The sequence below is a fragment of the Vombatus ursinus genome, unplaced genomic scaffold, assembly GCF_900497805.2.
Source record: "Vombatus ursinus unplaced genomic scaffold, bare-nosed wombat genome assembly UNPS02007284.1, whole genome shotgun sequence".
Classification (NCBI taxonomy): Eukaryota; Metazoa; Chordata; class Mammalia; order Diprotodontia; family Vombatidae; genus Vombatus; species Vombatus ursinus.
Window position 1 is genome coordinate 11,540,431 of NW_020947062.1, and position 19,462 is coordinate 11,559,892.

Sequence of the window (19,462 nt, forward strand, 5' to 3'; positions counted from 1 at the left end):
ATAGCAATCTGTGAAGTATGTACAAAGGCTTAGGTTTACATCCATGCTAGGGATGTAAAGATAATACATGGGACCTGCCCACCAGGAACTTACCTAATCTAGTAGGGGAGGTGATAGCTAGAGGAGGTGTAGTATGACAGTACCCTCTTCTGTAAAATGAGATTGGACTAGATATCCAAGGCCTTAAATCCTATGACTTAGTGGGGCATTTTGTGTTACAGTCCTTCCCCTTCTTCTCCCTCACAATTAGGTCAGCTGCTTTGGAACCACAGACCTGTAGAAGGTAGAACTATGAAAAGCCTAGAATTTGGAATTCCAAGACCAGGGGACATAGAACTCTAGAGGATCACATCAGAAACTGTACATAGGCTATAGAATTGTTACTCTGAGCAAAGTACCAAAGAAAATGTACAAGCTGTAAGACCATCTAGCCCAATTCTCATTCTCTTTCTCTGTCTTTCCCTCCCTCTCCCATACGATTATGTATTATTATATGTGCGTTATATATTATACATAAATTATAATTGTACATATATATATATACACACACACACATATATATACTTCACACTGATTTGGTAACAGTGCTCAGAGTAGAACCTGAGTCCACTAGTTTCCAGTTCATCCCACTGGAAAGAAGGGTGGGGCTACTGGGTTCGTCCTTCTGGGAAGCAGGGACCTGGTTATAGGCCAGGTTGGAGCAACTCTGGTTTTCCTCAGTGATAGGAACCTTCTACCCTAAAACAGTGATATCTGATGATCCTTATTTTATATAGTCTACTTGTCTCCCAAAATTCCATCTTATTCAACATATATCCTGCTCCCTCTTAGCTTTCCTCTTCCTTGGCCTCTTATTAGGTGGGATGAGAGGTTAGCCTCCCCATCTCATCCAGGTTTGGTGGTCAGCAAGGGAAAGAAGGGACAGCTCCGTGGTACAGTGGATAGAGTGCTGGGCCTGAAGTACAGAAGCCTCATTTTCCTGAGTTCAAACCTGACCTCACACTACATGTGTGACCCTGGGCAAGTCACTTAACCCCATTTGCCTTAGTTACCTCATCTATAAAATGACTTGGAGAAGAAAATGAAAAACCACTCTGGTATCTTTGCCAAGAAAACCTCAAATGGGGTCATGATGAATTGGTTATAACTGAAAACAACTGAACAATAACAAAATGGAGGAAGAGGCCCAGGGAGTGAGATAGCAGGAAGTGAAGGACCACTGTGGAAGTCTATGCCTGGGAGAGAGCTAGAGACCCGTTTAAGTTTTTTAGAGCCTAGAACCCAATCCTATCCTCTTGCTCCTCTCCTGCCTCTCTCTTTCTTCTCCCTCTATAATCTGGTTCTGGAGTAAAGCAACCCCTCTCAATTTGCCCTGCCAATTTCAACTAATACCACATATTTTTAAGCATCTATCCTGTGTAAAGCTCTGTGCCTAGTCATTTGGGAAAGTATACAATTAAGATAAGGTTTTCCCTTTGCCGTAATGGAGCTTACAATACTCTCACACCTGTAATACAGCTTCCTATTTTCTTAAAATGTTTTGTCATCGTCTTAGCCTCAGAACAGTGCTGAGGTGGTGAGAAGGTAGAGAGAGGGGCAAGGAGGCTGGCCAGGTAGATGGTCTCATAGAATGTCACTTCCAGAAGGGACCTTAGAAATCTTTTACTCCAATCCCTTCATTTACAGATAAGGAAATTGAGGTGATGAGAGGGAAGGGGATTTACCTGATGTTACAGAGCAGATCAGTATCAGAATCAGGATTAGAACCCAGGTCTCCTAACTCCCAGAATCCCAAAGAGAGCCTCACTACAGTTCTGAGATACTAAGATAGTTGCCTGCCTGCACAGTGTGGGAGAGGTTTGGAAGACATATTGGGTGGTCCAGGAAAGCAGAAGGATGGGGGAGGAGGTAATATCTGTGTGTTCTTTGTGTCTTCTTTTGAATGAGACTGGATCTTTGGGCTTGGAGTTGAAAGATCTGACTTGAAACCTCAGTTATCCTATTAACTTGCCGTGTGACCTTGGACAAGTCCCTTCCCTAAATCTGATCCTCAGCTTTCACCTCTATAAAATAAAGCAGTTGGACTAGCTGGTGTCTAAGGTCCTCTCCAACTCAAAAATACTAAATGGAAACCCTGGTCCCTTGTCACTGGACCCTTTAAGAGATCTGGGACTAGAGGCTGCCTAGGGAGGGAAGAATAGCCGTGGGGATCACCTACTTTGTTCAGAAATTAGAACCTGAGGCTGAACTAGGGAGGAGGATGGAATGTACTCCAGACAGCTGTGTTTACTCTAGCAGACTCTCTAACACCTCTTGGGAAGATAACCAACTCCCCCACTCACGCAGCTCTGATAAACATTATCTCCCACTTTCGGATGAATGCTTATCATCAGCCCTGGGCTCAGAGCCTGTGACTCTGCCTTTGATTCTCACACCAGCACCGTGGGGAGGTGCAGGGCTGGGCTGATGTTTTCCCCTTTGGGACAGAAGAGGAAGCAAAGATTCAGAGGGGAAGTGATTTACTCAGGGTCACACAACAAGGCAGGAGTGGAGCCAGGATGAGAATTCGGGTCTCCTGACTGCAGCAGACAGTGGCTGTTCACTTCCTCCTCAAGGTTGTGCCTTGGCCCAGAGCCAAAAAACCTCCTGGCATCGTGAGGAGAGTTAGGAGCCTGGATAACACGGCAGCTTGGCGTCCTGGATAACATCCTAGATTGCAAGCTGGAAAGGGATCTTTTGTTGTTATTGTTCAGCTGTCTTCCAGTCACGTCTGACTCTTTGTGACCTCTTTTTGAGTTGTTGGGGGTTTTTTGGGGGGGGGGTTGTTTTTGTTTTTTATTTGTTTGTTTTGTTTTGGTTTTGGCAAAGATACTGGAGTGGTTTGCCATTTCCTTCTCCAGCTCATTTTACAGATGAGCAAACTGAGGCAACAGGGTTAAGTGACTTGTCCAGGGCCACACAGCTAGTGGGTGTCTGAGGCCAGACTTGAACTCAGGAAGATGAGTCTTCCTGACTCCAGGCCCTGTACTGTACAAACTATGGTGTCCTAGGGCTCTTACAGACCTTCTAGTTCAATCCCCTCACTTCATAAGGAAATAGATGCCCAGAGAAATTAAGTCACTTGCCCAAAGTTGCACAAGTAGTAAGTGAAAGAGAAGAGATTTGAACTCAGGCCCTCTGCTTCCAAGTCCAGCTTTCCTTCTACTACACTCCTTCTACTACTCCCTCCCAACCTTCCACCACCACCCCATAATGTGGATGGGAGGAGTGTTCCATACTGGGGAATCTGACTTTCAAATTTCATGTAATTTAAATAAATGCAAATAAAGAGCAGGTTCCTAGGTGGACAACTCTCACTTTTAGTAGACAGAGCCCTGGGTTCTAACCTTAGTTTTAGCATTGCTGTATGACCTTAGGCAACTTCCCCCCCCCCGGGCCTCAGTTTCCTCATCTGTAAAGCAATGGTGTTGGATGAGATGACCTCTAATATCTTTCGGCCCTGAAGTTCTAGGTTTATGATCCATACTCACTCCCCCACTTTTGGGGTGTCAGTGTATCTATCAGTTTATGGAAGGAGTAACCCTGATAGATCCCTAGCTGGCTACAGTTTCCCATCTACTACAACTTACAGGGTTACAAGGACCTGGAGACAACAGGGGTTTGGGAAGAGGAGGGAATGGAGTGGGCAAGGAGAGAGATGGAGATGAGGAAGAAGGAGCTTTTTAAGGGGGAGGACATCAGGAGGAGAGGGATCAGTTTGGCTGAGACCAGGTGTGCCTGGTTGCTGAGGCTCCAACCTCTGGGATTCCAGCCCAAGTGTTGTCCCTGACATTTTTACCAAGGTTTCCCCTGGGACTCTAAAGACAGCTGCTCCTGCCAGCTGAGCCTGGGCTGGGAGGGGAAGAGAGGCGAGATTGATAATTTGGAACCTCAGACCCACTCCACACCCAAACGGAGCCAACTTAGCATCCTGCACTGGCTGCAGACACAATCTGCCCCTAGACAGGAGGAACGAATGGTTGACAGGGTCAGGCCTAAATGCCTCCTGGGATGGGGGGAGGGGGGAGGGGCCATTCCAGTCATTGCTGGTCATGGCTGCCTGGCTTTTCTGTGCTCCTTAAGGGCTAGCCAGCCTTATGCTCCGAGCCCTTTACCCCCTGAGCTGAGTTGGGGGACTGAGCATCAGGCCACCCAGGGCTCTAGAGGATAGAGCAAAGTCCGTGTGTCAGGAGCCCAGATTCTGTCTTCAGCTCTGCCACCCTGCTCACCTGCTTCATGACCTTGCAGCTGAGTTTCCTCAGCTTTCCAATCTGCAAAATAGGGATCTTAATCCTGGCCTGACATGCCTCATGAGAATTAAAAGATGATAATGGAGGAGAAATCTCTCTGGAGAACTGAAGAAGCAGTATAAAAGAGTGGAGACAGTGTGGGAATTGAGTTCAAATAACAGTTCCAGCACTTACTAGCTATGTGACTATGGATGCAAGTCAGTTAACCTCATCTGTAAAATGGGCATAATACCCACAAGGTAGTTGTGAGGAAACTACTTTGCAAACCTCAGAGGAGGGCCATAGAAGGAAATTGTAGCCTGTGAATACCTTGTGGGCTACTTGAGGGTGGGGCCTAAGGCTATTTTTTCTCTGTCTCTTCCAAACCATGAGGAAAGCATTTTGTAAACCTTAAGTGCCACATAAATAGGAGCTGTTGTTGATACTGATTTCTCCCTCCTCTGAGCTCCCTGAACCTGGAGTGTGAGCTGCTGGTCTCTTAGTCCTTGATCACTGTGTCTCGTCTTGTTCTCTAACCTGACTAATTGGAGGCCATCTCCTAAGCCGGACCGGGCTCTCTGAGGGTAGGACTCAGGTCTATTCCTCTTAGAGGCATCTAGATGGCAGAGTAGGTGTGGAATCAGGAAGACCTGAGTTCAAATCTGGCCTCAAACACTTACTGGCTGTGTGGCTTTGGGCAAGTCATTTATTTAAACCTCTGCTTCAGTTTACTCATATGTAAAATGGGGATAAAAATACTTCCCAGTGTTGTTGTGACGATCAAATGAAATATTTGTAAAGCATTTAGCACAGTTGCTGGTACATAGTATCCCCTTCATAAATGCTTTTTTTCCTCCCTGCCCTCACCTTTCTCTTCTGTCACCCCTAGATTATGAGCTTCCTTAAGGGGTAGGGCTTGGATCTGCTCTTCTCCCACACTCTAATATTCTGCCCTAGTCAGACCTCATCTGGACTGTTGTGTTTAGTTCTGGGTATCACATTTTAAGAAGGACATTTAAGAAGGATACCTGGGAACTATCCAAGAAGGGTCCCCACAACAATGAAGGGCTTCAAGCAGCCTTCCTCAAGTCCATGCCATAATGGGAATTTGTAGGATGAAACTGAGATATTTACCCTGGAGAAGGGCTCTGGGTAATATGATCACTGACCTGAAGTACTTAAAAGGCTATCTTCTGCAAGGCCCCAGAGGACAGAATCAGGAGCAATGGATAGAAATTTAAAAGAAGCAAATTTAGGCTTTGATATCAGGAAACTCTTCCTGACATTTAGAGCTGTCTCAAAGTGGAATGGGATGCCTGGGGAGGCAGTGGATGCCATCTCACTTCAAACAAAAACTTATTATCACTTGTCTCATGTGTTGTAATGGGACTCTTTTCTGGGGTATGGGTTGGACAAAATGGCTACTGAGAGCCCTTCCAGTTCTGAGATTCCATGATTCTGTGAGCTCCCTGAGTACCGGGTCTGGATCTCTTCCTCTGCTTTTGAGACCATCCACATGGCTAGCCCCATGATCAGTTCTGTATGGAAGAGATGAGAAGGAGGTGTCCCAGCCTTGGAAGCCTTCTTTGTTCACAGGCCCTTCATTTCTGGGTTTCTCCTTGTTTTTGCTATCAGTGACATCATCAATCATCCCAAGCTATCAGAGGAGCTTCAAGCAGCTGGCTTGGGGAGCCTCCTGCCACCCAAAAAGACCCGAAAACTGGAAGTCGACTACATATCTAATGAGACGGTAAGAGTGGTGCTGTCTGATGTGCTCTGGTCCCTCTCTCCCTAACCCTTCTTCACACCTATCCCTCTTCTCTCTGTTCTCCCATGCCAGACTAGTTTGGGACAGGAATTGAAGAGGCTAGTAACTGACTTCCTAATCTTAGCCCACTGGGAAAGGGGAATAAGTAACTGGCTTTAATTCACAAAGAGGTGCTCCCAAACTATTTCCTCCAGTCCCCAATGGAAAAGAACTAGGAGGAGAGAGAGTGGAGGCAGGGAAAAAATTAGAAGAAGGGAAAGAGTGAGAGATGAGACAGAAAGAAAGAGAAAGCAGATAGATGGTAGAAGAGACAAAAGAGAATTGATGGGGAGAGGAAAAATGGAAATCTGGAGAAATTAAGACAAAGATGCTTAAGTTACATTTCTCAGAGCACTTTGACTCTCTCTTTTGCCCCTTTCACATTCTGTCTTGTACCATACTTATTGACATGTAAGCCTCTGATACATACTAGCTGTGTGATACTTGGCAAGTCAACTAACCTCTCAGTGTCTGACGCTAATCTCTCATACTAAAAAAAAAATGGCGACCAAGTTTGGTCACCAGGAGGTTCCCTATACCGGTGAAATCACAGGTCTAGTCATAACTCCTTGCCCCTTATTAGACTGTACTTTCCTTGAGGACAGGGACTGTGTCATTTTTTTATCTTTGTGTCCTAACATGGAGCACAGGATATTTTATATATTGGGCCTTTAATATGTTGTTAAAATTTGAATTTCCAATCTCTTTTCTCAACAGAGAAATAAAGGGGAAGAACTGGGGAAAAGATAGAGATGTAGAGAATTCTCTGTCTTTGGGAAGCAAAAATTAAATAAATGAGAGAAATAGAAATGGAAAGATAAGGGGAAGGGGAGTAGAAAGAAGAAAGGGGTAAAATATGGAGACTGAGATAGCAATAGAAAGGAGGGAGAGGAGAGAAAAACAAAGGAGGGGGGAGTTAGGGAGACAGAAACAAAGGAAAGAAAAAGATGAAGAGAGAGAAGCAGAGAGATGGGAGAGAGAAAATTGGAGAGAGGTACAGGAAACAGATATGTAGTGAGGAAAGATAGGGGCAGGGGCAGGTAGGTGGCCCAGTGGTTACAGCGCAGATCCTAGAGTCAGGAGGACCAAATCCGGCCTCAGACCACACACTTGACACTTACTAGCTGTGTAACCCTGGGCAAATCACGAGAGAGAGAGAGAGAGAGAGAGAGAGAGAGAGAGAATGTGTGTATGTATGTGTGTAGGAGCTGGATGCACAAATGGATGTAAGTCATGAAGTGTTAGTGTGGGTTCCAATCCTGGCTCTCTGAAAGGTAGATCTGATGTGATTTTGGACTAGAAACCAGAAAGAAGGCTGGAGGTCTGAAACGAGGATGAGGAGGAGAGCCTGATCTGGGAGTCTGGGTAGGGACAGTAAAGGAGAGGAGTAGAGGTTCTTGGGGTTCATAGGTTGGCTGAGAGAAGGTCAATGGGAGGGGAGAGGAAGAATTATTGAGAATCACCCACCACCCCCAGACTGAGAGTCAGGAGCCCTGGCTTAGGGTCCTGCCTATGCCATTAATTTACTGTGTGATCTTGGGTACAACCCTTCCCCTCCCTAAGCTGTGGTTTCTCCTTCTGTAAAATAAGAGTAATGATTCCTGCATTGGGTGGGGATAGAAGTTGGAGGTGGGGATGTAGATAATAGTCAAAGTACTAAAAAGTACTTACAAAGTTTCAGTGACTCATAAATGTGTAAAGATATTTTTATTTTCCATCATGATGGTTATGATGTCAGTCATGCAAACCAAAAGTTTTCCTGTCTAGTTTAATCTCCTCATTTTACAGATGAGGAAACTGAGGCTCAGAAAAGAAAAGTAACTTGCCTAAGATCACATAAAGTTAGTAAGTTGGGGAGGTAGTAAGCAGTAGTTAGTAGTTTGTAAGCATCAGAGCTGGGAATTGAGTCCCAAAGCTCTGACTCTAAATCTAACATTTTTCTTCTTTCACCATGATGACTCAAAGCTGGCCACGAGTGGCAAATAATAACAATAATAATAATAACTCACTTAACTACAGTGCTGTCTCCAAACACTGTCCTTGGAAAAGCTCTGGTAGGGAGGTAATTTAGCTGCCAATATTTGACAAAGGATGCTATTGAGGCTCAGAAAAAAAAAATCATAGGATTATAGAATGTTAGAGTCAGAAAGGACTTCAGAAGTCATTTAGCCTAACCCCTTCATTGTGCAGATAAGGAAACTAATGCCCAGAAGGGGCAAGGGACTTTCTCAAGGTTAGGTCTTCTGATTCCCAAGTCATCCAGTACGTTTTCCTCTATTCTTTCCTCCAATATCCCCCATCCCACTGGGATCTCAGGGCCAATACAGGGTGAGAATGGGGATAGCCACTATCCCCTTGTCCTCAGGCAGGACCTACCACCAACAAGTTCCCAAGATCACCTGGGTACCTCCTCCTATTACCTAGGCAAACGTCCAGGAACTGATGATGCGAGGGCTGGCGCTAGAAGTAGAGAGATGGTCAGAGGACGAGGAGCCCATGAATCTAGAAGGGTACTTCCACAGTGAGCTCCCAATTGACATCATACAGGTAATGGAACAACCTTTCTCTCCCCACTTTCCTCACAACACAGAGGCATAACATCCATGTATATGGAACATAATTTATGCATGTCCAAGTACTGTGGCTTTGGCCCCCCAAAATACAAACATAATTCTTTTAAAAATTTTTATATAATATTTTATTTTTCCCAAATTATATGTTAAAACAATTTTTAAAACATTTTTGAAAGTTTTGAGGTCCAAATTCTACCCTTCCCTCCTTCCCTCCCCTCCCCCTTCCCTGAGATGGTAAGCAATACACGGACATATTTCCCATTCAAGCATCCATCCATATGCATGCTTAGTACCTAGATACACAGCCCTGAGTGTCAAAGGCAAGGTGTGTGTGAGAATATGCACAGAAGCAAGTCTAGATCTATTGTGGCCCTTCTCCAACATATCTACACATACCTGGACGTGCCGACACATATGTATGTATGTCACATGGCACACTGGGCCCGATGGCCTGGGCAGCTCACTCCTAACACACACTCACTCTCACATACCATCTTTATCCGTGTACACATACCTAGCTAACATCACTATGTACTCCTGGTTCTCATTTTACCCCTTGCCCCCTCCCTCACCTCATCCCCCCCTCAAAAAAAACCCCAAACATGCAGCCAAACTTGTAATGGCCAGAGAGCTAGCTTTGAAGTCAGAAGACACAAGTTTTAAATCTATCTCTGCTATTGAGTAACTGTTTGACTTTGAGCAACTATATCCTTCTCTTCTCAGGGACTCATTCTTCCTCTGTAAAATAAGGGGGCCAAACTTGGAAGATCCTCTAAGGTCCCTCCTAACTCTAAATCCTATGATTTTTAAAAATATATGCTCACATATTCTCCTCCCCCCACACACAGATAACTGCTCACCATTCACACTCATCAATTAATAAACACCGGTTAATTGCATACATCCTCAGTGTATACATACACTTGCACATACATATATTCATATATTCACGTTCCTTCGAGCAGGATGAGGTGGGTCTTTGGGGGTGAGCTATCCTACAGCCTTCAGACCTCCTTTCCCCATCCAGCCCAGGCAGCCTTTGCTTTTATCTCATAGTCCCAACAGTCTTCCCTCTCTCTAGGTAAGAAGGCTCGTATGCATTCCCATAACCCTCTATCCCTGTTAGCCAAAGTCCCAGGAGCAAAGTCGTCTTTCTAGATCTGCTCAACTCTAGGCCTGTACTCCCAGCCTTCTCTCCTCCTAACCACCTTCTTCCCATAGATTATCTCCGCGGCACAAGTCAAGGCTGACACAAGGGCCCTGGGTGAACAAATGAAACCACTGCTGATGGCTAAATTCTCCTCCTTCCTGAAAAGGTATGTCTCTTCAGGGGTGGGGCACTGGGGGTCCTGGGGCTGGGCTCACCCCCTCTCTGCCCAATCCCTGGGGGCACAAGAGAAAAGAAAAGGACTCAAGGCCTGGATCCCTACAATTCTGAAATTCTAGCCTTTGCCAGTCATTTGCTTTGTAATTTGGAAACCAGTTTCTTTCCCCCTCTGGGCCCCAGCTTCCCCATCTCTAAGATTAGGATATTGACCCCACAGCTACCAACAAGCCTTTGCAGACTTCACGGAGAAAAGCAAACCGAAGCATTACAGAGCCACCATCATGGCCAACATCAACAACTGCCTGACTTTCAGGTAAGCCCAAGAAATAGGAGGGTGAACCACTTTAGGGGAACTTGCATTCTGTCACTGAAGCAGTCTTTCCTGAGCTTTCTCCTGCTTCTCCACCCCATGTGCTCTGCCCTGTGCTTGGTTCAGATGTTGAGAAGATAAGAGGAGGAGCAGACTAGTGCCTCAGGGAGTTTCCTGTTTCACTGGAGAAGTGCAAAAAATAGCACAGAATTCAGCAGTAGACAGGATCTCAGATACCATCGAGTTCAACTCCCTCATTTTACAGAAGAGAAAACTGAGGCTCAGGGAGATGTGACATCTGAAGTCACATAGTGGCAGAGTAAGTACCAGAACCCTGTGTAGGGCTTAGGTGATCAATCAATCAAAACACATTTATTAAGTGCCTACTACATGCCAGGCACCACGCTAAGTGCTTGGGATACAAGGAGAGGTAAAAGTCAAATCTCTGTCCTCAAGGAACTTACAATCTAATGGGATGTAGAAAGCCCTAAAGTTACTAAGTATGGTGTGGTAGAGAATTCAGAGATGGGTAAAGTATCTAAGTATCATAAAATCCACAAGTGGAAGAAGCCCTATAAAAAGGATCAGTGTAATAAAGAATTCAGATGTTAAGCAAGTTTTAGTATGCATCATAAAATCCACCAAGAGGTGATTGGTAAGGCAAAGAGTTCAACCAGAAAACTCATCTCACCAGTCACCAGCATATCCACTCTGTCTTTTCCTGATGGGGAAAGAGGAGGGTCAGTATGGACTGAAGTAGTCAGGGAAGGCTCCCTGAAAGAGGGATTTGAGTTGGTCCTTGAAGAATGAGAATGAACATTTTGAGAAGGGGAAATTAGAGGAAGGCCAGTGTAAATAAAGGCATAGGATATTTGCTGGTGAGCTTGCCCTGGCCTGACCACAGAGTTTCCATAAAGGGAGCAAAGGAAAATGAGTCTAGAAACACAGGCTGGGGTGAGATCATGGACAGATACCAAGATAAGGGTCTTGGACTTCAGTTCCCAAGGGGATAGTTCCCCTGGGAAGCTTGTTCTCAGCTTCTCAGAAAAGCCTCTCTTTCTGTGGGTCGGCAAGAATCACAGTGCAGTAAAAAAAAACCACTGAACTTGACAGAAGACCACGGTTTGAGTACTTACTGCCACTGACTGACTCTCTGTGTAATCTTAGAGAAATCTCTTTCCTTCTCTGGGTCTCCTTTTCTTCCTTTATAAAATAAGAAATATAATGTTCCAAGACCTGTGGTCTTTTAGAGTAACTTTATTATATATTTACAAGGAATAGCAAGTTATACATAATAGATTTGCAGTTTCATGTGCAATCATCTTTTTTTTATCATACTGTTATGGAAATGCTTGTTTTATTCTATAAATTAAAAATAAAATAAATTCTTAAAAAGATTAGCATCAGAAATAAAAATAAAATAAGAGGGTTAGCTTAATCAAGGGTTTCAGTGTGGTCTGTTCTGGGCTTGGGTCAGTAGCTACAGCAGCCTCCCTCTCCTCCTTTCAGGACCTACACTGACAAGGAGTCAAAGGCTATGGAGAAAGATCTCTCCAGCTACATCTTCCACCCCCTGCGTGAAATCGAGCAAAGTGGTTTCAACATTCTTCTCCAAAACCTATTCCTGGCACTAAAGGTAATAGAACTCATAGCTTGGAGGAAGAGGGGGTGAGGCAAAGGAGAACTGGGGAGGGGGGCAGTCAGGTGCCCTAAGATGTTTTTGCCCTTCTCTGAGAAGTCACAAAGACCACACAGAGCCACAAGGTTGGGAAAATCCTGGCCAACTTGAGGCTGTCTTCACCTCACCCTTCTCCTTCCCAGCCTCTGGACTTCCCTGTGTTGCCACATTCCCAGAGAGTGTATTTCCTGTACTCCCCTACAGTGCCCCACCCCTCACCCACTTCCAGATATATCCTATATATCTTTGTTTCTGAGAAATGCTGAAAATCCTACCTTTCCCCTGCCTCCCAGTAATGTTTGTTTTAAAACTTGCCCTGGGACAGGCAGAAGCCTGTACTGGGTAATGAAAGCTTAATTCTGAGCAACAGTTCTCACATTTTTTGGTCTCAGGACTCCTACTACACACTTAAAAATTATTGAGGACTCCTCCCCCTCACAAAAGAGTTTTTCCTTACATGGGCCATAATTATTGATATTTTGTTGTTCAGTCGTTTTTTCAATCCTTTCTGACTTTTGTGACTCCTTTTTGGGAGATTTTCTTGACAAAGATACTGAAGTGATTTGCCGTTTCCTTCTCCAGCTCACTTTACAGATGAGGAAATTGAGGCAAACAGGGTTAAGTGACTTGCCCAGTGTCACACAGCTAGTAAGTGTCTGAGGGTCAGATACGAACTTAGGTCTTCCTGGCTTCAGGCCTGGCACTCTATCCACTGTGCTAACTAGCTGCCCTTCTATCCATATTTGCCATCTTAGAAATTACAATATCTTTGTATTATTCTGAAAATGGTTTTCATCTTGATGATGCCTGAAAGGGTCTCAGGGACCACCAAGGGTTCCTTGGATCACACTCTGAGAAACACTAGTTTAGAAACACAACTCTCCTAGAGGTGTTCCAGAGATGGCTAGAGGGCCTTGAGCACTGAGTCTTAGCACCCTCCATTCTCCCAGATAGGGAGCCGCAATCTCCCTGAAGAAAATGTCTCCCCCAATCTCTACCACACAAAACATAAGAGTTTCTTGTCCTGTGCTTGAAGCTTCTGTGATGGAGTCAGGGAGGAAGGAGAGAGGCATGGGGGTGGGGGAAGGTAAAGAGGGAAGGACTGAAATTCTAGTTCCTCCAGATTGTGATTGGAATGTGAACCTGGAAATGGAGGTCATGTCCTAACTGATTGACAGCCCCCACCCACTCCTCATCAGCCATATCTGTGGGCTGTGTGCGTATGTGTGTTCATTTTGGGGGGAAGCCAGGGGCTGTGCATCTTTAAGCTAAACAAAACCATTCCTTCTCCAGTCTCTGTTCAAGAGGCTGACGCAGACCCGTTGGGCCACCCACGAGGAAACTGTGGCAGAAATCATTAAGATCACCAGTGACTGTCTGCCAGAATTCAAGGCCCTAAGAAAACGGTACCAAGAGGTAAGGAGGATGCAGCTGTAACAGGAAGCCTGCTTGACAATCCTACTCCACCCCTTCCCCACCTTCACTCTGCCCATATGACCTGTGTGAACAGTGCATGTCCCTTGAGAGGAGAAAGGGATGGACCCAAGGACTTCTTTATGACCTCTAACCCTAGAAATCTCTATAGTAACCCCTCCTCTCCAACACAAACCTGTTTCATCTCATAGGGGATGTTATAGGGAGGTAGATTTTTTTTTAGTTGAATCTAATAATAACTAGCATGTATGTAGATTTAAGATTTTGAAAACACTTTAAAATTTTTATCATATTTTATCCTTACAACCCTTTTACAGATGAAGAAACTGAGGGAGCAGAAGTTATGTGACTTGCCCAGGGTCCTACAGCTAATAAGACTCTAAGGCCATATTTGAACTCAGATCTTCCTCACTCCAGGGCCAGTATTCTGTTCACCGCACTACCTTAATGCCTCTAATCTGATCTCTAATCTAAGGGAAAACCTGTGCCCTAAAGTAGAATGAATAACTTCCTGCCCTTGAACATGCCCTAAGGGTCAAATTAGATAATATAGAATCATAGAATCTCAGGGCATTTAGTCCAACCAGTATCTGAGTGACATCCCAGATAAGTCATGATCCAGACTTCCCGCTTCCTTCCTTCCTTCCTTCCTTTCCAGGAGCCTCAGCACTTCCTCCAACTCAGTGCCCCATATTTGTACATGCTCCCAGTCCCCAGATCTGCTGCCCTCATGCTGACCCAGCTGTTCTGTCCCCCTGATTTCAGGACATCATGGAAGCTATCCACCTATACTTGGTGAAGGAATACATCATCCGGCTCAGTAAAAGGCGGCTAGTGCTGAGGACTGCTGACCTTCAGCTAAACCTGGCCGACCAGATCTCAGCAGATGCCAAAAACATCCAGTGCTTCTGTGCCCAGAATGTAAGGGGAAAGCTTTTTGTAAAATGAAAGCAGACTCTGAGGAGTTTCTGAGGGGAAAAGAGCAGGATTAAGTCATTTTCTGTTGGGCCCTCAATGACCTAGTTAAGGGATTCAGTGTGGGGCCAGGGTGATTTGCCCCAACGTGGAATGGAAGACTTGTGGCATAAGTGACCAGGTTTTTTTCTCCTTCAGGGATCTCCTGCAGCCTGGTTAGAACCAGCCCTCCCTACGCTGGCAGAAATCATTCGTCTCCAGGATACTAGTGCCATCAAGATTGAGGTGGCGACATTTGCTAGTAGGTTCCCTGACTTCAGGTGAGTGTAAGGGAAGAAGGAAGTTAAAACTCGTGCCAGATCTTGTACCCATTATGCAGATGAGAAAACTGAGGTCATAGCTGCAGAAACTCTTAGAGGTCATCTGGTTCAACCCTTTCATGGTACGATAAAAAAACCTAGGCCCAGTGACTCACAAAAGGTCACACAGATAATGTCAGAAGTGGAATCTGAATTCAGGTCACACCTCTTATCTCAAACATTCCAGCTACTTCCAAAACTCTGCCTTATTTTTTAAACTGCCTATTAAAACAAATGCCAAATGAAAAAGGGTTTAGAAGGAAAGAGAAAAGGTGACTTCCCTTTTTTCCAATGTTGAAAATGCTTCTCATTGCTACCAATGCCTAGGATCTTAGGTCTATTCTATCCACCAATCCCTCTCACTAGAAGTGTGATTTCCAAAGTCACAGTCAATCAGTGGCATTAAGTGGGATCAGGAAAAGGCTCCTTGCAGAAGAGTCAGGATTTTAGCTGGGACTTGAAGCCAGGGAATCCATAAAGTGGAGATGAGAAAAAAAGTATTCCCGACATGGGAATAGCCAACAGAAAAGCACCAAATCTGGATATGAAGTGATTTGTTTGAGGAATAGTCCCTGGGGGGCAGCTACGTGGCAAAGTAGATAGAGCACCAGCCCTGAAATCAGGAGGACCTGAATTCAAACCTGGCCTCAGACATTACTAGCAGGGTGACCCTGGGCAAATCACTTAACCTTGATTACCTCCAAAAGAAAAAAAAGGAAGTAGTGTCTGATGTCCAGTGCTCTTTCTTGGGGGTAGTACTACTGCTTTTTGTTCCTGAGGGCCAATATTCAGGTACTGGGGTGGAGGCCAGGGAATAAGGAGCCTCTCTGTCTTGGATAATAATCCTAGCCTTACTGTCATTCGTGTGTCATTTTACACTTTTCAGAGGGGCTTTTGCTCCCATAATCGCATGTCCTCCCAGCAGCTCTGAAAAAGTGTAGGGCAGGGATCTATTACTTCTCCCTTCTGAGTCATTTCCTGGCATTGCAGGCCCTTGATCCCCTGGCTTCAGCTTAAGCCTCCCCAGGCTTCTTTCCCACTGCTCCACATCCCTTGCTGCTATGTTGTCCCTCCCTTGACTGGCAGCAAGCTGCTCCCCAGCCTGGAAGGCAGGTCTTCCATGATTCTTCTTTCAGTCCTTTTCTTCTCCATGAAGTCTACCCCCTCTTCCATCCCCGACCTCCCCAGCCAAATGGGACCTTCTCTACTCTCCAGTTTCTCACTGAGCTTCACCCAGAGTGCTCTGTGCGCTCCCATCACCATCTTGTGTATCAGAGTTATTTGTGTATGAGTTCTTCCTCCCTGGGAGTGGGGGCTCCTCAAGGCAGAGAATGTGTCGTTTCTCTCTTAGTATCTTCACTGCTGGACACAGGGCTTCTCAGGGAGAGGGTTCTTAAAGCAAATATTTGTGGAATCGAATTGAATATGTAAAGTGAAGGGGTTGAGTTGATAGTCTCCAAAGACTCTTCCAGCTCTGACAATTTGTAGTCTGAGTTTTCTAAGGCTTCTTCCAGTCCCAACTTTCTGTGACTCTCTTATTGTATCTTTCTTTAAAATGTGTGGGAAACTACACTCCAGGATGCCTCTTCTGGAGACACGGACACAGACATACACACACACACACACACACACACACACACACACACACACAGCCTCTGAGGCAGGAGTAAGCACTCTATGGGAAAGGGAGAAATTCAACACTGGGGAAAAAATGAGAGAACCAACACAGTTAGTTCCTACCCTCCAGGAGTTAGCGGGAAGGGGAAGGGGGTGGCGGGGAGGAGGGAAGATCATAGAATTATAGCTTGAGAGCTAGAGATCAAGGAGTTCACCCTTTCTCATTTTACCCATAAGGAGATGTTGAGCGACTTGCCCAGAGTCATACAAGTAGTAAGTATCTGAGGCAGGATTTGAACTCGGGTCTTCATGACTGTATCACAATGCCTTTAAAGTGAGAGAGCATATGATGCATACTTTCTTATTTATCCAACAAGTACAGCAATGCTATATAGTTAATTGCAATTAACTATAGCATAGCAATAATGCCATAGTTATAGTAAAATAATGTAACAAGCTCACAAGCCGAGGACAGAGTATGTGGGATAGGAGAAAGAACCCTAGGCCAGACAACATGAATCCTAGACTCAGCTATGTCACTGACTCTGTGTGACCTTGGGTACAGTGTTAACAATTTATGGTTCTCTTTAAGTTCTAATTCAGTAAATATTTATTGAGCATCTACTGTATGCAGAGTAAGCAAAGGAAATACAAGGCTTAGATTAATCAATCAATAAGCATTTATTAAGCATCTACTATGTACCAAGCACTGTGCCAGGCACTAGGGATATGAATACAATGAATGAAACAATTCCTTCCCTATCTTTTAGGAGAGACAGCATGTACATATACTAGTATATACAAAATGTAGATTCAAAGTAAACATATGGTAATTTCAGCAGCAAGGAAGCATTGGGGTATTAGGGAAGACTTGACGTAGGAGGTCATGCTTAGGTTTTGAAGGAAGTTAGGGCTTCCAAAGAGTAGAGATGAGGAGATAGGTCTGATTGTAGGGGTAAGATATAGTTCCTACTGTATTGGAGCTCTGATATAGACTTGCCTCATGGAGGAGATTAAGGGTTAGCAGAGGTGTAGTAGAAAAAAAATTATGCCTGTCTTTGAATCCCAGCTGTTTCACTTAGCAGTTATGTCTCCCAGAGCTAGTCTCCTTCTCTCTGGGCCTCAGTTTTCTCATCTATATAATATAACAACCTCTAAAATCCCTTCTAGCTCTGACACTCTGTGATTGTAGGTTGGCAAGGTGAGGTTGAGGGCCAGAAAGGAGAAGGACCCAAGGAGGACCCTGAATGCCATATAGCATTCCCCTTATCTTGGTGTTCTCTTTTCTTACAGCAAAGGACATTTGGGAGCCATCCTTACCATCAAGGGAAACCTGAGCAACAGTGAAATCAAAAGCATAAAAAGCATCTTGGACGTTAGCACTTTGTTGACAGATTCCTCCAGGTCCTTATTTTCACTCATAAAGGTTGGTTAGCTTTTTGACACGGCCTGAACTGGCCTGGCCCTCTTGCTGCACCCGTGGCTCTGACAACTCCACCCAGTCTCTTGCATGCTTATGGTCCCCTTCTCCCACCCCTGCCTCATGGTACAGCAGACTCTCAAGCAGAAGTTGGCTGGTGGCCCAGAAGATGGTCATGTGCCTGAAGGTTACAGAGACGGAGGCTCCCCGGGGTGTCTGCCCCCCCAGGCCTCCCAGGGAAAAACCCACGGCCTGATATCCAAAACCCAAAAGAGAGCGTTTCAGACCATGCCCTTGGAATCGAGTCAGTCGCGACAGGGCAGGAGCCCAGGAGAGACTGGGATTCACTTCACCTCTCAAGATCTCAATCTCTCCTTCTGTTAAATGAGGAGGCTAGACTAGATGATCTCCAAGGTACCTTTCAGGCCTGATCTTCTCTGGCTCTAAGTCACTTCACATGTCTGGTCCTCGATTAAGATCTGTCCCAGCTCTGATATTCTGTGTTCTGTAACTCTAAGACTCACTATGTTCTGTTCCACCTCTGGCGTTCATTAAATTTTATGATCTTGTGAGGCTAAGACCAAGACAGGAGAGATGGCTTCATCAAATTTCACAACCAGAAGATGTCTGAGCTAAGACTAGACTCCAGGTCTCTTGCCTTCCAGCCTTGGGCTTTCTCCCCTGCTCTCCACAGTCAGATCATTGAAGTCCAAAGTCAGGTAGGAAAGCTCGCAGGGGAAAGCTGCCCCTCTTCTACCCTGGCTGCTGCCCTTCCTGCCAGCCCCTCTTGTCTAAGGGCTCTCTCTGCTCCCCTGCTCCTCTCTCCAGGACCCTCCTCATTCCCATGGAATGGTCCACAGCAGGTTTGGCATGGACCAGGGCTGGACCAAGACCCTCTTGAGCCTGACTCTGACCTCCCGCCCCCTGGGAGCAGCCTGCTGAGTGGGGTCAGCAGGATTGGAAATGGAAACCCTTCCTACGCTGGGGGACCATGTCTGAGGAGCTCTTAGTGGAAAGGTCCAGTCTTTTCTTCCGGACCTCTACCTGAACCTCTTGGAGACCATATATGTGTTCTCACTCCCTCTTAGAGGAAGCCTTCTAGAGCTGTGCTTTCTGGTACCTTCACAGACACGAATGTATACACGCTTGGACTGTAATTATCCCTTCTCTATCCCTCCAGGAAGCCAGAAGGGTTGGCTCTGAAAAGTGTCTCTAGACTAGCTCTCAGGACTCTCTTTCCCTTTCCACTGAAATCTCTTAGTGACCAGTATTGCCATGTGTGGGGCATGGGCCCAGGGTTGCTCTGTCTGCCTTTTGGGTCTGGGGTCTCAGGCTAATGTAAATTGTGTATATTGTAGAGAACTTTTTATCTGTATGTTTTCATATCTGAGATTTGTACCTGAGTTTTTATAGTTTGATATTAAAAGTTCTGTTGAACAATCTCAAGTGGACTGTCTTCATTCTATATCTCATCTTCATTTCTGTACCAGTAAAATAATAATTATTCCTATACCTAAGATAACAAATTATTATTTGAATAAATAATGTTTTAGAAGTTTCTTATTTATAAAGCATTCAACCTTCTGAGACACAAAGCTCATCTCCATTTACAGATGAGGAGGGAACCACGGCTCATATAAGTGATCTTGCCCAGGGTTACACAGCTAAGTGGGAGAGCTCAGTTTCAAACCCAGATCATCAGACTCCAAGGCTAGTACACTTTGCAACTATACCACAGAGAGGGAGAACAGGGA

At 45.2% G+C, this 19,462-nt stretch overlaps 1 protein-coding gene across 2 annotated transcripts in view; it reads left to right on the forward strand.

The window, feature by feature from the left end:
• TNFAIP2 (TNF alpha induced protein 2) overlaps positions 1-19,149 on the forward strand; it is a 33,035-nt gene extending 13,886 nt beyond the window's left edge. For both annotated transcript variants that reach the window (XM_027849110.1, XM_027849111.1), the window contains exons 4-12: positions 5,904-6,018; positions 8,500-8,622; positions 9,870-9,964; positions 10,193-10,288; positions 11,795-11,921; positions 13,257-13,379; positions 14,163-14,318; positions 14,511-14,632; positions 17,582-19,149. In XM_027849110.1, the coding sequence (XP_027704911.1) occupies positions 5,904-6,018; positions 8,500-8,622; positions 9,870-9,964; positions 10,193-10,288; positions 11,795-11,921; positions 13,257-13,379; positions 14,163-14,318; positions 14,511-14,632; positions 17,582-17,723 (1,099 nt within the window). In that variant the 3' untranslated portion in view covers positions 17,724-19,149. The remainder of the gene's footprint in view (positions 1-5,903; positions 6,019-8,499; positions 8,623-9,869; positions 9,965-10,192; positions 10,289-11,794; positions 11,922-13,256; positions 13,380-14,162; positions 14,319-14,510; positions 14,633-17,581) is intronic.
• Positions 19,150-19,462: the final 313 nt, after the last annotated feature.